The 18,764-nt window shown below is 37.9% G+C and overlaps 1 protein-coding gene and 1 long non-coding RNA gene across 2 annotated transcripts in view; both read left to right on the top strand.

The window, feature by feature from the left end:
- Positions 1–2,533, top strand: part of Nampt (nicotinamide phosphoribosyltransferase) — a 41,875-nt gene extending 39,342 nt beyond the window's left edge. Inside the window, exon 12 of the mRNA XM_077110579.1 lies at positions 2,507–2,533. Within this exon, the coding sequence (XP_076966694.1) occupies positions 2,507–2,518 (12 nt within the window). The 3' untranslated portion in view covers positions 2,519–2,533. The remainder of the gene's footprint in view (positions 1–2,506) is intronic.
- A 6,374-nt stretch (positions 2,534–8,907) lies between these two features.
- LOC143404017 (uncharacterized) lies at positions 8,908–18,137 on the top strand. The gene is made up of 2 exons (XR_013091915.2): positions 8,908–9,002; positions 16,500–18,137. It is a non-coding gene; the product is annotated as an uncharacterized LOC143404017 (long non-coding RNA).
- The last annotated feature ends 627 nt before the right edge of the window (positions 18,138–18,764 follow it).

An 18,764-nucleotide genomic window follows, 5' to 3' on the forward strand; every position in this document is an offset into this window, starting at 1 on the left:
GTTTTCTGGACTCTGCAGTCGCTTGTGTCTGATCTCAAATGGCATGTTCCACTTGTCCCCATGTTTTTCTTGGCTGATGTCAGCCATTCACTTTCAGCTCTGAGCTGCCTGTTGAAGCCTTGGGGCATTTATGCCTCCAGTCTGGACCTCTGGCTCTCTACTTTTATGATTTAGATACAAAGTGTCCCCCAAAAGCTCATGCCGTGAGACAATGCAAGGAAGTTTAGGGGTGAAACAATTGGGTTATGAGAGCCTGAACCTAATCAGTACATTAATCCCTGAATGGATTAACTTGAGTGGTAACCATAGGCAGGTGGTGAGTGGTAGAAGGAGGTGGAAAATCACAAGGTTGTGCCTTTGGGGTATATATTTTGTCCCTGGGGACTGAGCTTAAGTCTTTACTTCCTGATGGCTGTGTCCTGATCTGCTTTCCTCTACCACACTCTTCTGCCATGATGTTCTGCCTTACCTTGGGCCCACTTGGGCAATGGAGCCGGCTGTCTGTAGACTGAGACCTCTGAAACAATGAACCCCAAATATTTTTCCTTCTCTAAAATTGTTCGTTGGGTCATTTGGTCAGAGTGACGAAAAAACTGATAACCTGTCTGATGCATTTCTGCTTAACTATCTACTCAAGTCCAAACTTACCAAATCTCCCACCATTTTTATTTCCATTTTCTGCCTTTTTTGGACCTGCTATACAAGTAAAACTACCTTTTCCTTAACCTCACACATTTAATAAGGCATGTAGTCAGTCCTATTGAGTTATCTACTAAATAATGTTATTATCTGTGTCTTCTCTCCAGCTACTATTTCAGGATTTCAAATCTCCTGTCTACCTTTTCTGCCTTCAGTGCAGCCTCCTCCACTCTGCTGACAAAGTAATCTAAGAAAACTAATAGCATGGGCTTCCTGCTTAAAGCATCTCTGTGCCTTTTAGCCTAGTGGATAAAGCCCAGAATCCAGCCTACAGCACAAACCCCGCTGTGATCTGGCCCCTGCCACTGTGTAGCTCCAGGCCTTGTCCTCAGCACTCTGCCAGCGTTGTACACACACCGTACTGTGTCCTCCACTGCTCTGCCTTTACAGTCTGACTGCTATATCAGTGCCTTTCCTTTAAGTGAACTCTTTCTGGGTGATGACACCAAGAAGACTTCAGTGGCAATGGTTTGCCATCCCTACCTCACATGCCATAGGCATTGAGTGTATTCTACAATAGCACTGCTATAATCCACGACTGTTCTTAAAATGGGACAATCATCTGTGTCCCCTGCATCAGCACAGAGTAGACATTCAAATGTCTGTTGAATAAATGAATGAGATTTAAGATAAACACTTTTAAAGTATTTTTATTTATTTATTTATTTTTGTACTGGGAATTGAACCCTAGGGACTGAGCTTCAGTTTTTAGGGCCTGACTAGACATGTTAAACAGAAAGACACTCCTTTAAGGGGTATCCTTAAACCAGTAGTAAGTCTACCTCCAGTTCCTTAGGGAACCCTAAGAAAAATTGCTCTAGCACTGGCTAGTTAAGAAAAATCTAACAAATTATCACCGCAAGCTGGTCCTTGCAGTTCAAGTTCATATGTCCTGCATATTACAAAAACCTAACCTATACACTTAGATGAACAAAACAAGCAGGGTTCCCTGTGTGCCTGATAGAAGTTAAAGCAAACCCTCTCTTGAAAGGATACTTTCATCATAAGTCTCAGAATTCCCAAAATAATCTAAGGAATATGAACAGCTCCCAAAGTAAGTAAACACACAAGGAAATAAGACCATTAGCGAGAATAGGGGGAAAAAAGATTCATATAGGGTTAAGACACTGAAATTGAAATGCTACAAAATAACATTCTTTAAATTCAAATAAAACTTGAAAACATTTACAAGGAATAGGAAATATTTTAAATGACACGATTTGAAAAAGTGATTATTAAGAATTTGTGGAGGGCTGGGGCTGTAACTCAGTGGCAGAGCGCTTGCCTTGCATGTGTGAGGCGCTGGGTTTGATCCTCAGCACCACATAAAAGTAGACCAAAAAAAGGCATGCTGTTCATCTACAACTACAAAAAAATTTTTTTTAAAGAATCTGTGGAAATAAAACACACTGACTGACATTAATGATCAGTAAGGGAACCGATGACTTAGGAGACAGATCAGAAGGAAGTGTGCAGAATGCGGCACAAAGCAAATGGAAAAAATGAAGTTATGCAACATGAAAGTGAAAAGGCCTAAAATCAGTCTCAGGAAAGCTTTTGAAAAAGAAAGAGAAAATGGGGCAGGGGCTGTATTTCAAGAAATAAGGGCTCAGGATTTAACCCGAATAATGAGAAGCAATAATCTGAAAGTTCAAGCACAATGAATCCTGTTGAGAGCCACAGCCGAAGGGGCTCCAGCAAACTTTCAGACTGCCAGCTGATGATTGGCTCACAGCGGCCCCAGCAACACCTAGCTGATTGGCTCCTCTGTGGAGATGCTCATTGAGCTGTTTCCCTGCCCTTTCAGACTACCAGCTGATGATTGGCTCACAGCAGCCCCAGCAACATCTAGCAACATCTAGCTGATTGGCTCCTCTGCGGTGATGCTCATTGGGCTGTTTCCCTGCCCTTTCAGACCACGGAGCTGCTCATTGGGGGACTTTTTTGGCTCCGCCCATGCGACCCAGCCAATCGGCCTCAAGAGCAGGAGGATTGTGGGAGGAAGAGGTTGTTGGGTGTGTGGCTTGTGGGAAGCCGGTGGTGGCAGTTGGGCTCTGAGGGTTTTTTCCTGAGGAGCTGTTTTGTTTATCTTGTGTGGTTCTAAAAATAAAGTTAGTTTCTTTTGACAAGTGGCTCCTGAATTGTGCCCAGCCAGACTGCGGCAGAATCCCAAGCAAATAAATTAAACTCATATACCCAGATACATAATAGTGAAACTGTAAATCAGGAATCACAAAGACCCTAAATGCTAGAGAAAAAGAGATTACACTGTAAGGAAGATCACTGAATTCTCAACCACAACAATGGAAACCAGAAGGCAAGGCAATGTCCCAAAAAGGAGACCTGCCAACACACAGCTGTTGAAATTTATTTATTTATATTATTTATCTATTCATACATACACATACATATGTATGTTCATATATATATATAGGAGGCTGAGGCAGGAGGATCAGAAGTTTGAGGACAGCCTCAGCAATTTAGTGAGGCCCTGGTCTCAAAAAATGAAAAAGGATGGGGAGTGGCTCTGTCATAAGTTACCCTTGGGTTCAAGCCCCAGTATGCTACAAAAAATTAACCTAAAGCCTTTAGACTATTGGGAAGAGATTAAAGTTATATATCAATTTTAGACTGTGGTAAATATCTGTATATGTATATTGAGCTAACAGGAGAGAAATAAAATATGTTACTTTCAAATGGGAAAAGGTAAGATGCTCATTTTTTCAAAGAAACAAATGAGAAAAATGGGAGACAATAGTGAAGACTAAACAAATTCTATATGCACACTGTGAATGACACATACCTATATATCCCTACACACATAAAGCCGGTTGAAAGATAAAAATTTTAAATCTATTTGCTACTTACAAGAGTTGTATCTAAAACATAAGATGCAAAAGGTTGAAAATATTTTTAAAGGAGTAGTTTACTGAAAATAACTGCTGCGATGTGCCTTTCAATCAGATGACCTGTTTGCTCAAGGTTTCTGACGTCATCAGTCTCCAGTACAGTATGCCCACCAAGTGTGGTGCTCACAAGGAACAGAGCATTCCAATGAGGGGCTGTAGCTTCATTTACCAGCTTTGGGGATAATAATTGCCTCAGGCAAAGAGCTCGCTCAGTCTCACCCCAGATGATCATGATGCACAGGAAGCCACATTTAGAAATGTCAGAGGACAGTTTAGTTCAGGGAAACATGCATTCTGAGAAATAGTGTCTGCTGTGGATTATTTTTTGGATGCTTCTTGCTTCTAATTTTTATGTTTCTTCACATCTGTCTCTGTATCTTTTATCAGGGTTTAGGTGCATGATCTTGTTTATCATTCAGTGGAGGAGGGAGGGAGAGAATCAGAATTAACCTGTGGACTTCTTTAACCACAGCCATTCATTTACGCCTGAAAATCTGACCCACGCCAGTGGAATGGCAGTGGAGAGGTGGTAAGTCATCGGCATACACCACCAGAGAATCTTTAAACACCTATCATCTCTGGTTGAGAACCACTCTGTGTAAACCACTACCCAAACACTCATTCAGGACTCACCCCTACATCTTTATAACCCAAGTTACCCGCTTTCTAATCCTGCATCCGTGTTCTTTCTCCTGCTTAGCAAGGCACAGCAAAGATGACCAAAGTCATATGAGGTCTATAGAACTTGTCACTCTATCTTACCTGAAGAAAGGTCACTCACTGTATTTTTCCTACAGAGAGCAAAGAGGAGAATGACTTAGCTCTGGGAAAAAGTCATATTTCATATCATTTTCAGAGTGTAAATTTATTAAGCTGTTCTAACAAATCCCTTCTCTTCATATATGATAATGCAAAATAATAAGCCTGCAAGGAAGCTTCAATCAATAATTTCCTTGCACAGAAATTCTAGGTATAGGGGCTGAGGTTGCAGCTTAGTGGTGGAGCGCTTGCCTAGCATGTGTGAGGCACCGTGTTCGATTCTCAGCACCACATATAAATAAATGTGTAAAATAAAAGTACATCAACATCTAAAAATATATATATAAACACATTTTTTAAAATTCTAGGTATATACTTTTCAGTGTTATCTATATTTTCTACAATGTGTGAGTATTACTTTTATGATCAAGGAATGACAGCATTTCTGATAAAATCACAAGTGCTGATCACATAAGCCACACAGTGGGGTGTCTAGGACTCTTCTGGGAATAAGTTTTTCCATTTGCTAAAGTGGGGTGAAGAGAAAGCGTTCTGCTATCAAGGGCCACTGACCCACTTAAAAAATTGAAGGCCAGAACTGAACAGCAACTGAATTGTGTGTAAGTATGTGTATTTATCTGTGTGCGCATGTGTGCATGTGTGCGTGTGTAGAAAGAAATGCCTCATTCCTTTTCCTCTCAACTAGTTTTGAATTAAGAGAACAAAGCAATCAACATACTTACCACAATTATTTCAAAAGTGTATTTCAGGGCCATATTACACCCAGGGACACTTTAAATCTTGATAGGCAAGATTTTTAACTCATTTAATAAAATTATTTCTTTGGCAAGTTCTTATCTGTTTCTGCCACTGGATAATACTCTTGGTGAGACAGGAAAAATGCCTGACCTATTTGAAAGTGTATTGCAGGGCCTAAAGTAGGGCCTGGCCCATAGTAGACATTCAGCTATCTCAGGTTGAGCAAAGGAAGTTTCACAACCTAAAATTCTCACTTAGGCCTCACTTGGCTCCCTCCCCACCCAATGGTCAAGCCATGATGTATTCTCCACCCACTTCTACTCAACACCCCCCACATCCTCCTTTCATCAAGACAAATGCTAGTGCTTTTTAAGGCCAAAAAATGATCAGTAGCAACCAGTCAACCATTTAAGTGCTCCTCCGCCATCTGCATCTGTGAGGAATTCCAGACTAGCATTTCCATCTGTTATACCCAGAAACGGTCAAATTAAATCATTAAGATCTCCAAAACCACAAGCAGTAGCTTGCAGCCCTCTTCACAAGGCCTGAGCTTCTAGTGTAGTCAGAATGCCCTGAACAAAATTTCAAGTTTTCCAGACCATAATGTTTGTTGGCTTCTTTTTTACTTATTTGACCACACCTCAGTAAGAAACATTTTCACCTGGCAAGGTAGTCCTCTCAATTATGTTACTTTGCTGCATCTGTTCTGTGTAGTTCTATAGCCTATATTGGGGGTTTTTTGTTGTTTTTTAATGCTAGTTTTACCCCACAACACTGATTTCTTGACTCACTAATGGTTGTCACCTGTAGTTGAAAAACTCTAACCTCAACTGACTCAGTAGAGCATCACCTACCCCAATCTCATATTCCCAAAATCTCTTGGAAGCCCCAACTCAAAAGGTTCCTAAGCCAAATTTAGGAGCTCTTAACTATAACCAGATGAGCAAAAGAAACTAGCTCCATCCACTTACCTGCAAATATTCTCTGGCTTGCTAACTGCATCATATTCTATTAAAGAAAGATTAGAAGGGACCAACTCTCTGCGAGAGCACTTGACATAAATGAACTCCCTCACTCTACCCTTAATTCCTTCAGCAACTCTAGGGTAGACACCCTAGCCAATTTTTAAAAATATTTTATTCTAAAAAAAACTATATATATATATATATATATATATATATATATATATATATATATATTTTAATTCTAATTTTTTTGTACTATTAGGGATTGAACTCTGGGGCACTCTATGACTGAGCTACATCCCAGTCATTTTTATTTTATTTTTTAAATTTTTAAAATTTTTAAATTAATTTATTTATTTATTCTCATTAGGTATATATGACAGCAGAATACATTTTAATTCATTGAACACAATTGTAGCACAACTTTTCATTTCTCTGGTTGTATATGATATAGCGTCACACCATATGTGCAGTCATCTACCTAGGTTAATGATGTCCATCTCATTCCACCATCTTTCCTACCCCCATGCTCCCTCCTAACCCCTCCCTCCCCTTTTCTCAATCAAAGTTTCTCCATTTTTCCCATGCCCGCCCCCCATTATGGATCAGCCTCCACTTATCAGAGAGAATATTTGGCCTATGGTTTTCTGGAATTGGCTAACTTCACTAGCATGATATTCTCTAACTCCATCCATTTACCTGCAAATGCCATAATTTTATTTCTTTTAATATTGAGTAATATTCCATTGTGTATATATACCACAGTTTCTTTATCCATTCATCTATTGAAGGGTATCTAGGTTGGTTCCACAGTTTGGCTATTGTGAATTGTGCTGCTGTGAACATTGATGTGGCTACATCACTGCAATATGTTTATTTGAAGTCCTTTGGGTATAGACCAAGGAGTGGGTCAAATGGTGATTCCATTCCAAGTTTTCTAAGGAATCTTCATACTGCTTTCCAGAGTGGTTGCACCAATTTCCACTCCCACCAGCAATATATGAGTATACATTTTCCCCTATATCCTCACCAACACTTATTGCTGTTTGTATTCTTGATGACTGCCATTCTGACTGGCATGAGATGAAATCTTAGTTTTGATCTGCATTTCTCTAATTACTAGAGATGTTAAATGTTTTTTCATATATTTGTTGATCAATTGTATGTCTTCTGAGAAGTGTCTGTTAGCTCCCTAGCCCATTTATTGATTGGGTTATTTGTTTTTGTTTTTGTTTTTTGGTGTTAAGTTTTTTGGGTTCTTTATATATCCTGGAGATTAGTGCTCTATCTGACATTCATATGGCAAAAATTTTCTCCCAAAGTGTAGGCTGTCTCTTCACCTCATTGTTTCTCTTGTTGAGAAGAAGCTTTTTAGTTTGATTCGATCCCATTTATTGATTCTTAATTTTATTTCTTGCACTTTAGGATTCTTGTTAAGGAAATCAGGGCCTAATCCTATGTGATGAAGATTTGGGCCTACTTTTTCCTCTATTAAACACAGGGTCTCTGGTCTAATTCCTAGGTCCTTCATCCACTTTGAGTTGAGTTTTATATATAGTGAGAGATAGGGGTTTAGTTTCATTTTGCTGTATATGGATTTCCAATTCTCCCAGCACCATTTGTTGAAGAGGCTGGCTATCTGTTCTCCAATGTATGTTTTTGGCACCTTTGTCTAGTAATTGATTTAACAAAAGAGGTGAAAGACCTCTCAATGAAAACTACAGAACACTAAAGAAAGAAATTGAAGAAGACCTTAGAAGATGGAAAGACCTCCCTCCCATGTTTTTGTATAGGCAAAATTAATATTGACAAAATGGCCATACTACCCAAAAGCGCTATACAGATTCAATGCAATTCCAATTAAAATCCCAACATCATTCTTTATAGAACTAGAAAAAGCAATCATGAAATTCATTTGGAAAAATAAGAGACTCAGAATAGCTAAAGTAATCCTTAGCAAAAAGAGTGAAGCAGGAGGCATCAAATACCAGATCTTAAAATATACTACAAAGTTATAGTAATAAAAATGGCATGGTATTAGCACCAAAATAGACACGTAAACCAATGGTACAGAATAGAAGACACAAAGACCACTCCACATAAATACAGTTATTTCATATTTTTTTATTTTGAAATAAGTTCTCACTAAGTTGCTAAAACTGGCCTGGAACTTGAGATCCTCCTGCCTCAGCCACCCAAGTCAGGATTACAGGCATGCACCACGATGCCCAGCACCATTGCCATAATATAAGTGCAAAAAAAAAAAAAAATGCCTGATGCACACAAAAATAAAGTAGCAGTCTAAGAACACACAGTAAGGAACAAAGGGAGATTTACAGCCAGGGATGTCTGACTCTATCCCACCATCTCATCTTCCTGAACACATTGTACCCTAGGTGAAAAAGAGTGCTTTCCTCTTGCCCTGTTCATGTCTGGCCACATACAGCATCTCACTCCAGATCTGTTTTCTAGTCACCTTTTCCAGGGAGGTCCCTCAAGAAACCTGTGTGTCAGCCTCTAGACATTCAGTTAGCACATTATTTTTCCAGGAGGGTTCATGGCCTTAGCTACTGTCTTTGGTACGTGCTCAGTATCAGGTGGGTATGAGTGTGTGACTAGACGTGTCTTTGGCTCTTCTGCTGCCAAAATCACACAGAGACTTCCAGTAAATAGGCACTTGCAGTTCTGGGAGCTGTTTATCAGGCTCCATGATTCCCTTTTCTGGAGCCTCAGCTGACCCAGCCCCTTGAGACTGACCAGCTACAGCATTTCCAGCTATTTTTAGTTCCTTCAGCCGCTGACCAGGACTGTGTGGAAAAGGCAATAAGAGCTGGGAAGTATCAGCCCCACCCAAGCCACTTCCCAGGCTGCTGATGGCCTGCAGCTTCCAGACAAGGAGAGAGCTTTCCAGGTGAGGAAGCAAAGAGCCCAATACAACCCAGACTGCCATCTCAGCCATTTAAGACTGTGGGAAAGGAGAGCTAAGACAAATGATTAATTAATTACTAAAATTTTAAGTTTTCTGAATCAGGGAAATGTGAATCTAGTGGATTATCCTTTTTGTTTGTTCAAATTAACATGCTGCTTCTACTTACCCTTCATTTGTAACTGCCTGGTGTTCCTTGCCTACTCCTTTTTCAACTTTTCTTTATCACTTTGTTCGACATCTGTATATATAGTACATAGCTGGATTTGTTAAGATGAGGGACACCTTTGTGGCTGCAGCAGACCTTGTACAACTCTGTCTTTGCCTTTGTTCCTACCTATGCAAAGCCTCAAGGTCACCAAGAGGTGAGAGATCAGGGCCTTCTCTGTTCTTTCCTAGGCATACACACAGCCCTGAACAAATGCATGGCCTTCTAGATTATGGAATTTGCTGGAGTTTTTCAAAGCCCCTTATTTAAATCTTATTTTCCAGTTTTTCTTAAGTTTTAGTCAGTTGTGTATCAGCCCCAACTGGTAATGCTGCCTTGGGCAGCTGCATTGTTAAATAGTTGTTGATCAATTTCCACAAACTTCCTGCAGATTGGGCTGTTCACAGTATGAGCTCTCAGTTAAGTCAAATAATGTTCTGAGAATGGAGTTTTCCAGTGACCAGACAGGTCAATTGTGACAGTGCTCTAGGAATGGATTTTTGGAGAGCATCAAACACATCCTTTCCCCTCCTGCAGTGCCTGCCAAGCTGCTCGTTTTCACAGCTATGGTAGCTACAAGACTGTTGCAGGCTACCATGGAAAGGGGGTTGTGGATAGGATTAAGGCAAGTTAAACCACCTCAAGCTTGCTATTCACATCAAGTCATTTTTCTCAAATAAATACCCTCAAATTGTTTGAAGCCTTTGAATCTAGAATTTTAAAAACAGGTATTTTGACAGTTTTTATCACTATTCTCCACCATTCTAGAAGTTTAGATCCTGGAAAAAATTTAGTGTTAAAATATACCACAAATTCATGCTACTATCAGATTTTTATTTAACTTTGCTGATATCAACCTCATTGATTTAATCTCTTTTTTTCTTTGTCGAAAGTCTTTGTTTTCAATGATATCTTTGAAAACTGGCAACAATGATATGATTGTTAGAAATCAATCATATTGATTAATATGATAAATCATATGAATTATTGATAGTTCTTTTTGTCTTAGGTTTATCACACTGAGAGAACAGAACCAAATTATGTGATTTACAGGCAGTTTGAAAATTTTCTTCCTATTTTGGTTTGTCTCTGTGGATAGACAGGGAGGTTGACTTGTTTAATTTTAGTCTTGTTTTTCAGGAATTGGTTTTATTTTATTTTACTTTAGAGTTAGATAAAATATTTACATAGTTCCAAAGTCAATTCTACAAAACAAAGTATTCTCAAAGAACTGTAATTACTTTTATTATACATAATGTTTGTACTTCTTTACATATTTTCTAAAGCTCATTTTATCTCAAATTTGATCTCTTCATTTTTTTTCTTTCTCAATTTTTTCTCCTTTTAATCTCCTTTTAAAAAATTAATATATGGTCCTGGGTCTTGGCTCAGTGGTACAGTGTGTGCCTTGCATGTGAGAGGTACTAAGTTCAATCCTCAGCTCCACATAAAAATAAATAAACTAAAGATATTGTGTCCAACTACAACTAAAAATTTTTTTTAAAATAAATATGTCAAGTTTTCTCCCTGGGGGAGGTCGTTTTCCAAAATATTAACAATATTAATAATATCTCTGTGCGATGGTATTTATATTCTGGTGATATTTATATTCCGGTGATATTTCTATTCCTTTATACTTTATGTTGCTTTAATTTTTATGGTAATATGTTTTACTTTTATAATAAATCACAATAAAGCTGTCTTAGTTTTGAGAAAAAATGAATATATGGGCTGGAGTAAAACTTTGTGATAGAGCCTGGGGTTTAATCCCCAGCATGCAAAAAAAAAAAAAAAAAGATAATATATTTATTTGTTCTTTTATTATAGATAATTTAACCTTAGTTTCTGAAATGATTTTTTAAATTTCTAATTCTTTTCTGAGGTAATTCTCTGTTACCTATATTTACAAATATTCCTGTTTTTCAAATACCTCATTTCTGATTTCTTCCACCTTTGATTTGTGTTGCTTTTTTGATATTGCTTTTTTTCATTTTCTTGCTTTATTTTAGTTGCCTTAAAATATTAGGTTGTGGTTTCCATCTCTTCTGTGAGCATGTCTTCTTATGGCTCTCACTGAAGGATTTTTTTTCTCTTTTTTTCCAACTTCACCTTTCTAGGGCGCCTTCAGTTTTATTGCTTTGTAATTAGAAATGTGGCCTTCATACTTTCTAAAACATGCTCTTGCCATCCTTGCCTGTTTTTCTTCTTCCTCTCTTTCCTTTATCCCTACTGTCCTTTTTTGTTCAGTTTTGATTCAACTCTCAGCACTTATTCCTCAGTACAGAAATGAGAAAGCTTAGGAAAGGAATAGACAGCAAAGATGTTTTGTACCCCATAAAGCCCCCTCAAAAAAATTACTATCTGGTCCATTACAGAAAAGTTTGCCAACCCTTATTCCAGAGGCAACTTCACCCCTTTTCTGTAGAGCCCTGATTATTCCACATGTTCTAGGTGGTGCTGTTATAGTTAAAGCTTCGTCCCAGGGTTTCATAAACTGACTTCCAGACCACTCACGTATAATGGAATCAAGCCTTTATTGAAACACACCAATGGCGGCTGACCAGAACATAAAGCTGTTCCCCTGATCAGCCCCGAACAATTGCAAGGGTGCTCCTTATAAACCTGAAAACCGCAAAAGGGATGTTCAGGGGGTCTAACCAATGCAAGCAAGCCAGGTTATAGAAGCGGGACAGTGCAGTCAAGAGGGAAGCCTAACCAATCACAGTTAGCCCAGTCACCCCAGTTACAGAAACAGCCCTGTTACCCTAGTTACAGAAACAATACCCCATTAGGTAGTTCCATGTTCTTAAAGGTTTCTATAGCAAAAGGAAAAGAACATCTTGCTCCAGTCATGACTCTTCTACTTGGCATGGTTGTTTTACAGGATGAAGTCATAAAACAAAATGGAGTCACATTTGCTCCTACTATCACATTCCCCACTGGTTTTAGTAGGTTTGATGTCAATCTTGCACATCATTAGGCCTCAGTTTTTGTTTTATCCTTCTGTGTCTATACTGGGCTCATAAGACCATAAGTCCTATCCTATCTACATTCTTTTGTGTATATGGTTTTGGAGGGTTTTTAAGAGGCAGGATCCTACAGTAATACCAATCAGGTGAAGGACTAGGGGCCCAACTATGGCTGAAATAATGGTAGTCAACCAAGGGGACCATGGAATAGGTTTTGGAACCAGTTGCCTGAAGTTTTTAGTGTTTCATCTTTTTTATTTAACCTGTTTTTCACAAGTGCCAAACTGTTCTTTATTATCCCAGAATGGTTTGCAGAGAAACAAGTTTCTCCTGGGGCCATACAAAGTCCTCCTTGTTTCAGAAAGAGACCATCTAGACCTCATCTTTTTGTAAGACTATTTCTATCAAAGAGTCTAGAGAAACCTCTAGTTTGGAGATTGACCTTTCTAGTTTTCCTAAATCTATATTTATTTGATGGCTGAGGGACTTAAATTTTTTAGAGCTTGTGATAAGACCTGCAGTTCCTAAAGCAGTAGATCCAGCTATTTCCAAACCAGTTAGGAGGGGAACTAAAATGGAGGCAGCCCGTCTATGTTGATAAATCAGTGGACCCTGGCCTTTTAATAAGTCCAGGTGTTCTTTTCCCTTTACTCCATCAAAATAGTAGGTTACATAGTTCAGAGTTATTGACAATTTGGAGATTTAGTCAAAAAGTTCAAAGTGGGACCTGGGAAGCACAATTTTTTTCCACTTATAAGTTGGGTTGTGGAAGCAAGTGTCTCTTTCTGGGAGATCACCCAGGGTGATCTTGGGAGCAGTTTCCAGGTACATCTTCCTGAGCTAGACATGTTGGCGAACATCTACATTGACCATAATTTTTCTTCTAATATTGGGGACCTCCAACTGCCGTAAGGAAAAAGGGCGATGACCGTTCTTGCTATTTCCAGCTGAAAGGGGGCGATATGCAGTGGGCAAGCAGTTTGGAGTCCCTTTTTAGAAACTGAGTGGGTCAAGGAGTCCATGGTAAAAATTTGGCTCAGGAGGAACAGGATGTAAATTCACCTGGGGTGGGCACTTCTATGAGAGAAACAAAAAGACATGAGTACTGAAGTAAGATTAATACAAAATAGCAGTTTTAGCATTGGAACCTGTCCATGAATATCATGAAAATGACAGAAATTAATAATTGTTTACCAGGAGGCAGAAGACCTGAGAAAATGTCCCAATAACAAGGCCTAACAAAGCCTAATAAGGCACTTTTTTAGGGAACATAAATCTCTAACATTGTCAGAATTATCAGGAATATAGACACAACATTTAGTTAAATTAGTTAATGCCATCTGGTTTTTGTAAAAATACCTTTTTGGCACGACCTCTGTGTTCAGTAAAGATCCTTTTGTTACTTAGGGCTAGATAATTATATTAATAAACATTGATTACACCTACCTATGTAGGAAGTTAGGAAGATCTGTAGGCCTTAAACGGAATAGAAACTTCTGGCATTTACTGGTAGTTATCAGGCATTTTTGCCTAAGAATTTTTCTTCTGTTATCTCCAGTCTTACTTATTTTGGGGGATGCTAACACTAGTGTACATTTTAAGTTACATTAAAATAACTGGGTTTTTTTGTTTGTTTTTGTTTTTAATGTCCAGGAATGGCTGTGCTTTGGTTTTAACTGTTTTTGCTAGGTGTTTAAGACCAAGTTGGTCAAACTGACCTTGTTTCTATCTATTGGTAAGAGTCAGCTGAGTTTCCTTGGAGGACATTCTTCGGGAACGTGTGAGTAGCATTTTAACTCTGTTAGTGTCATCTGCATTAGGATGGGTCAAGGTCTTGCTGACCATATGGCTTCCCTTGGAAGCATCAGGCATGTCTCCTTTTTAAATGACCCTCCTCTTTTGCAGCATGTACACTCATTGGCTTTCTGTTCTCCAGTGGTCTCATTAATCTCCCTTATTGGGAGGTTATGTGGCCTGGAGTTGCAAAACTTTTTCCCTATCCTGGATTCAGGCTGACTTAGAGGGCAAGAGCCAAATATTGGTTTCTTTGGCCCCTTTATTTTAACCTTAATATTTAAATTTGGCCTTAAACATACAGCAAGTCAGTTTTACCAGTTTTAAAGTAAGAATGCTGGGCTTTAACTTTAATCTTAATAACTTTACAGTTAATTTTTACATAACACAATATCCTTATTTTATTTATTTATTTACGTAATGCTGAAGATCTGCCTGAAGGCAGAAGATGACACCTTAGCATCTACTTTATGATCCAGTCACTATACACCAACAAGGCAGTTTGCAGACCTAGAGACCCCATTAGATTTTTGGCTATAAAAACTCCTGCCAGGTCCTCCTCTTTTGCTCTCTCCTTTTTCTCTCACTTGCCCTGTCTCTCATTCTCCCTCTCACTTTTTTTTTCTTCTTTCTCTCTCTCTCTCTTGTACTTTCCTCCCTCCCTCCCCCCCCTCTCTCCCCACCACCTCTCTTTTCTTTCTCTCTCTCTCTCTTTTGTGCTAATCAGACATTGTCACAGTAAAGGTCTCTTGGTTGTTTTGAGTGTAGTGGTCAATTTTTTTAGTTAAAATGAAAATACAAAGTGAAATTAACAATAGTAAAAAGTATATTTAGCTTATATATTATTTTGAATCTTGGCTGAGTTATACATTATATTTTTTATTTGAGATTACAGTAATTTTTGTAATAAAATTAATCTTTGAATATAACTTTAAATTAACTGAAATCTGATCTACTTTGAAGTTATTTTGACATGTTGTAAGATGGGAGGCAGAGCCTTATCTCAGATAAGGCAGGGCTCTTTACAAATCTTAGGTAAAGTGTTTTAGTTTTAAAGCTGATCTTTGTCTCTCTTTTTAGATATCATTTTATAAAGTTTACATATATTGTTTCCTGACTCTGTATGAATGTTAGTAGTACAATAAGACATACGTCTGAAACATTAATTAAGGAAAGGCTGAGAGCCCTTAACATTTTTTTTACATGTGGAAAAGTGGCAAAATGTTTTATAATATTAATATTTAAATAGATTAGGCTCTCTTTTTAAATTTAGGGTAAAAGGTAACAAAGATTTGGTTACAAAACATCAATTGATATAAATAAATCTCCAATAAAATTTATTATCTTTAAAAGTTTAAATTACTATTACAGACAATTTTAGTTTGGAGAACACCACCTTGATAAAATGTTTCTTTAAACCTTTTACCTTAAAGACTTGTATGCCTGAAATATATGAACACATTTAATGTGTAAAGAAGAGTAATGTACCACACTTTTATTGATGTTTTTATATTAACCAAGGTTAGCTTTTAAAGGAAAATCTAGACTTTGTAATGTAGGACAATACTTTAAAATAACAGTTGTTGTTTAGCCACAGATGTACAAACCTTAATTTCTCTAAGATTACTTATTTTAGGGGATAAAACTTAGTAAGACATAATGTAGTTAATATTTTAGAAGTTTTTGTCATTTTAACATATAAATATATCAGTACATTATTATTTGTCCTTAGGGAACAACCTTGAATAGTTTTAAATATTTGTGTTACATGTATAACCAACTTAGTTACATATAAACCTTTTAATATTTGTCTTTTATTTATAGACCTTTATATTACTTAATTAGACCCTTTGTTGTTAACTTAGATGTATTATAATTATACTTTACCACATAAAGACTTTTTACCTGGAAATGTTTTTTATTAAATATATTTTTATATTTAGAACTTTTTAATAATTTTTAATACATTGACCCTATTTTGGTTTGTATTTTGAAATAACCCTTATAAATTTTTGAATTTAGATAAATTAATCTATTTTAATAAGATGAAATATTTGTTATTTACAGTACTTTAATTAAAATACAGTTGAAACTTTTTGACTTCTTGTATGTAGAATTATACCGTTGGGACTTTGTAATTTAGAGTAACCTTGTTTTTTTATAATAACACAAATTTTAAATTTCTTTTTTAGTTTACCAACTTATGAAAACACCAACATTGCTTAAGTATTTTACCTTATGGAATTTAAGGAGTTAAGAGTACTTGATATTATATTTAACAGTCAGCATTTTAACTTTGTACCAATTAGATATCTCTAACAAACATGTCTATGATTAATTGTATATACGTTTAGATGTAATTTACACCTTTTTAAAAAAAAAATTACGTATCTTTTTTAAAAACTCTTTTTACTTTTGACAATTTTTTTAGTCCTGTTGGCAGCACTTTACATTTTAATGTAAGCTGTAGTGAGCACAGTTAAAACGATTTTAACCATTTTTTCCCATTAGAAACAAACTGAGGTAGAAATTAACACAGAACACAAAGGGAACAAACAAGAACAAACCAACAGACAAAGTCCTGAAAATCGTTAAGAAAACAAGTTAAAGGAGTCCAGGTAGAGATCTCTGTAGCACTTCCTTGTCTCTGATGTTGGTGGATCGAAGGAGTCCTGATGAAAGAAGAGTGGTTATGAGAACAAGAAAAGGGCCCGCGCACAACACTCGATAGAAGAACAGGACAAACAGCTGGTGAACAGACACGGGACAAATGACAAACAGCAAGAGGATGCTGGAGAAATGACAAACAGCAAAACAGACACAGGACAAGCAACAATCACTGAGATCACACAGGGAGACCTCTAATGGGGCAGAGACCATGTCTCGTCCTGCCACCAGACAGATGAGGCCTCCCAGGGAGGCCGCCAGTGGGCCCCAGATACAGTCAGATGAGGTCTCACAGGGAGACAGTGACAACGTCTCGTCCTGTCCCGGGGAAGGTGTAAGCGACTGCGTCCAATCTGACCTTTTCCCCCAAAGAGTGGACTCACCAGAACTCACAGCTGGCAGGAGGCTTTTCAGAGCATCCTAGGACGGATTGGAGTCGTCCTCGGAGTGAGGCTGAGGAACATCTCTCAGGAGCTCCCCTCTACTCCGGGGCCGAGGTCCAAAGGCCCGTTGTTGAAGGCAAATTTGGCGTGAGGGTAGGGAAGAAATGGATCCAGGGCGAGCCCCCAAATGTTATAGTTAAAGTTTCATCCCAGGGTTTCATAAACTGACTTCCAGACCACTCACGTATAATCAAATCAAGCCTTTATTGAAGCACACCGGTGGCGGCTGACCAGAACATAAAGCTGTTCCCCTGATCAGTCCCGAACAATTGCAAGGGCACTCCTTATAAGCCTGAGAACCGCAAAAGGGATGTTCAGGGGGTCTAGCCAATGCAAGCAAGCCAGGTTACAGAAGCAGGACAGTGCAGTCAAGCGGAGGGAAGCCTAACCAATCACAGTTAGCCCAGTCACCCCAGTTACAGAAACAGAGCCCCGTTACCCTAGTTACAGAAACAACACCCCATTAGGTAGTTCCATGTTCTTAAAGGTTTCTATAGCAAAAGGAAAAGAACATCTTGCTCCAGTCATGACTCTTCTACTTGGCATGGTTATTTTACAGGATGAAGTCATATAACAAAATGGAGTCACATTTGCTCCTACTATCACAGTGCCATCAATCTCTGCCCCAGCACCAGCCACAAGATAAGACCCAAACCAGAGGTAACCAGTGGAGCTGAAAATACTGATAGCAGGATCGAGATCCTTCTATGGGGGCTGCTTAGCTGGACAGGGAGGGGCGGGGGTATCCCAAGCTCTTGATGACCTTCTGTCTTGGCCACATGAATGAAGTTTATTTATAATGGGAAAAAAAGGGGGGACTCAGGTTACGAAAAACACTGGGATGATTAATGAAATCCCTGCGTCTAGCTGAAGCAGCCACAGATTGAACTTTATCACTACATGAGCCAATAAATTCACTTTTTTTGCCTGAGCAGGTTTGAGGTGAATTGTGATGTTACAACCCCCAAAACCCAGACTAACACAGTTGTAAATATGAAAACACATGTACACAGCCATTAAAAAGATTTTTTTCAAATTATTTCTTACTAAATTTATTTTTTTAACTCTAACAGGATTTAAGACTAAGAAAAAAAGGAAAAAATAAATAAGGGTTGTAACAGAAAGAACTTTGCCTGTGAGCAAAACTTTGTAAAATAGTGTAAATTTTACAAAAGCATGCACCAAATAAGTTTATCATTTAGTTTATAAATAAAATAAAGAGACTTTATTGAGTTAGGAAGAGCCAATAGCATCACATTTTGATGGGCTGGGGCTGATAGTGTGAATTAGAAAACTGTAAATTACTCTTGGAGAGGAGTCTTTCAGAATCACCACTAGAGCTTTTTCAAAACCAGAGTTTGACTCAAGTCATTTTAGTTTTGTTTTGTTTTTGTTCCTTCAACCTTTTCAGAAGGATCTCCCCAACTTCCAATCTGGTATAACTAAATCTTTCTTAGACTTTTTGACTCATCATCTAAAGCTCACTTTTCCATCAATCATCTCTCAATATCTTCTATTTAATTTACTCCTTCTTCCTTCAGTGGATTTCCACAATTATGCATGCATAGATGTGTTTCATTAGGTTTTTTTCCCTCTAAATCAAATCCTACAATAAATATTCTCAAAGTTAAAAAAAAAATAAGCAAACAACCCAGCGTTTGAGTCA

The sequence above is a fragment of the Callospermophilus lateralis genome, chromosome 1, assembly GCF_048772815.1.
Source record: "Callospermophilus lateralis isolate mCalLat2 chromosome 1, mCalLat2.hap1, whole genome shotgun sequence".
NCBI classification, from domain to species: Eukaryota; Metazoa; Chordata; class Mammalia; order Rodentia; family Sciuridae; genus Callospermophilus; species Callospermophilus lateralis.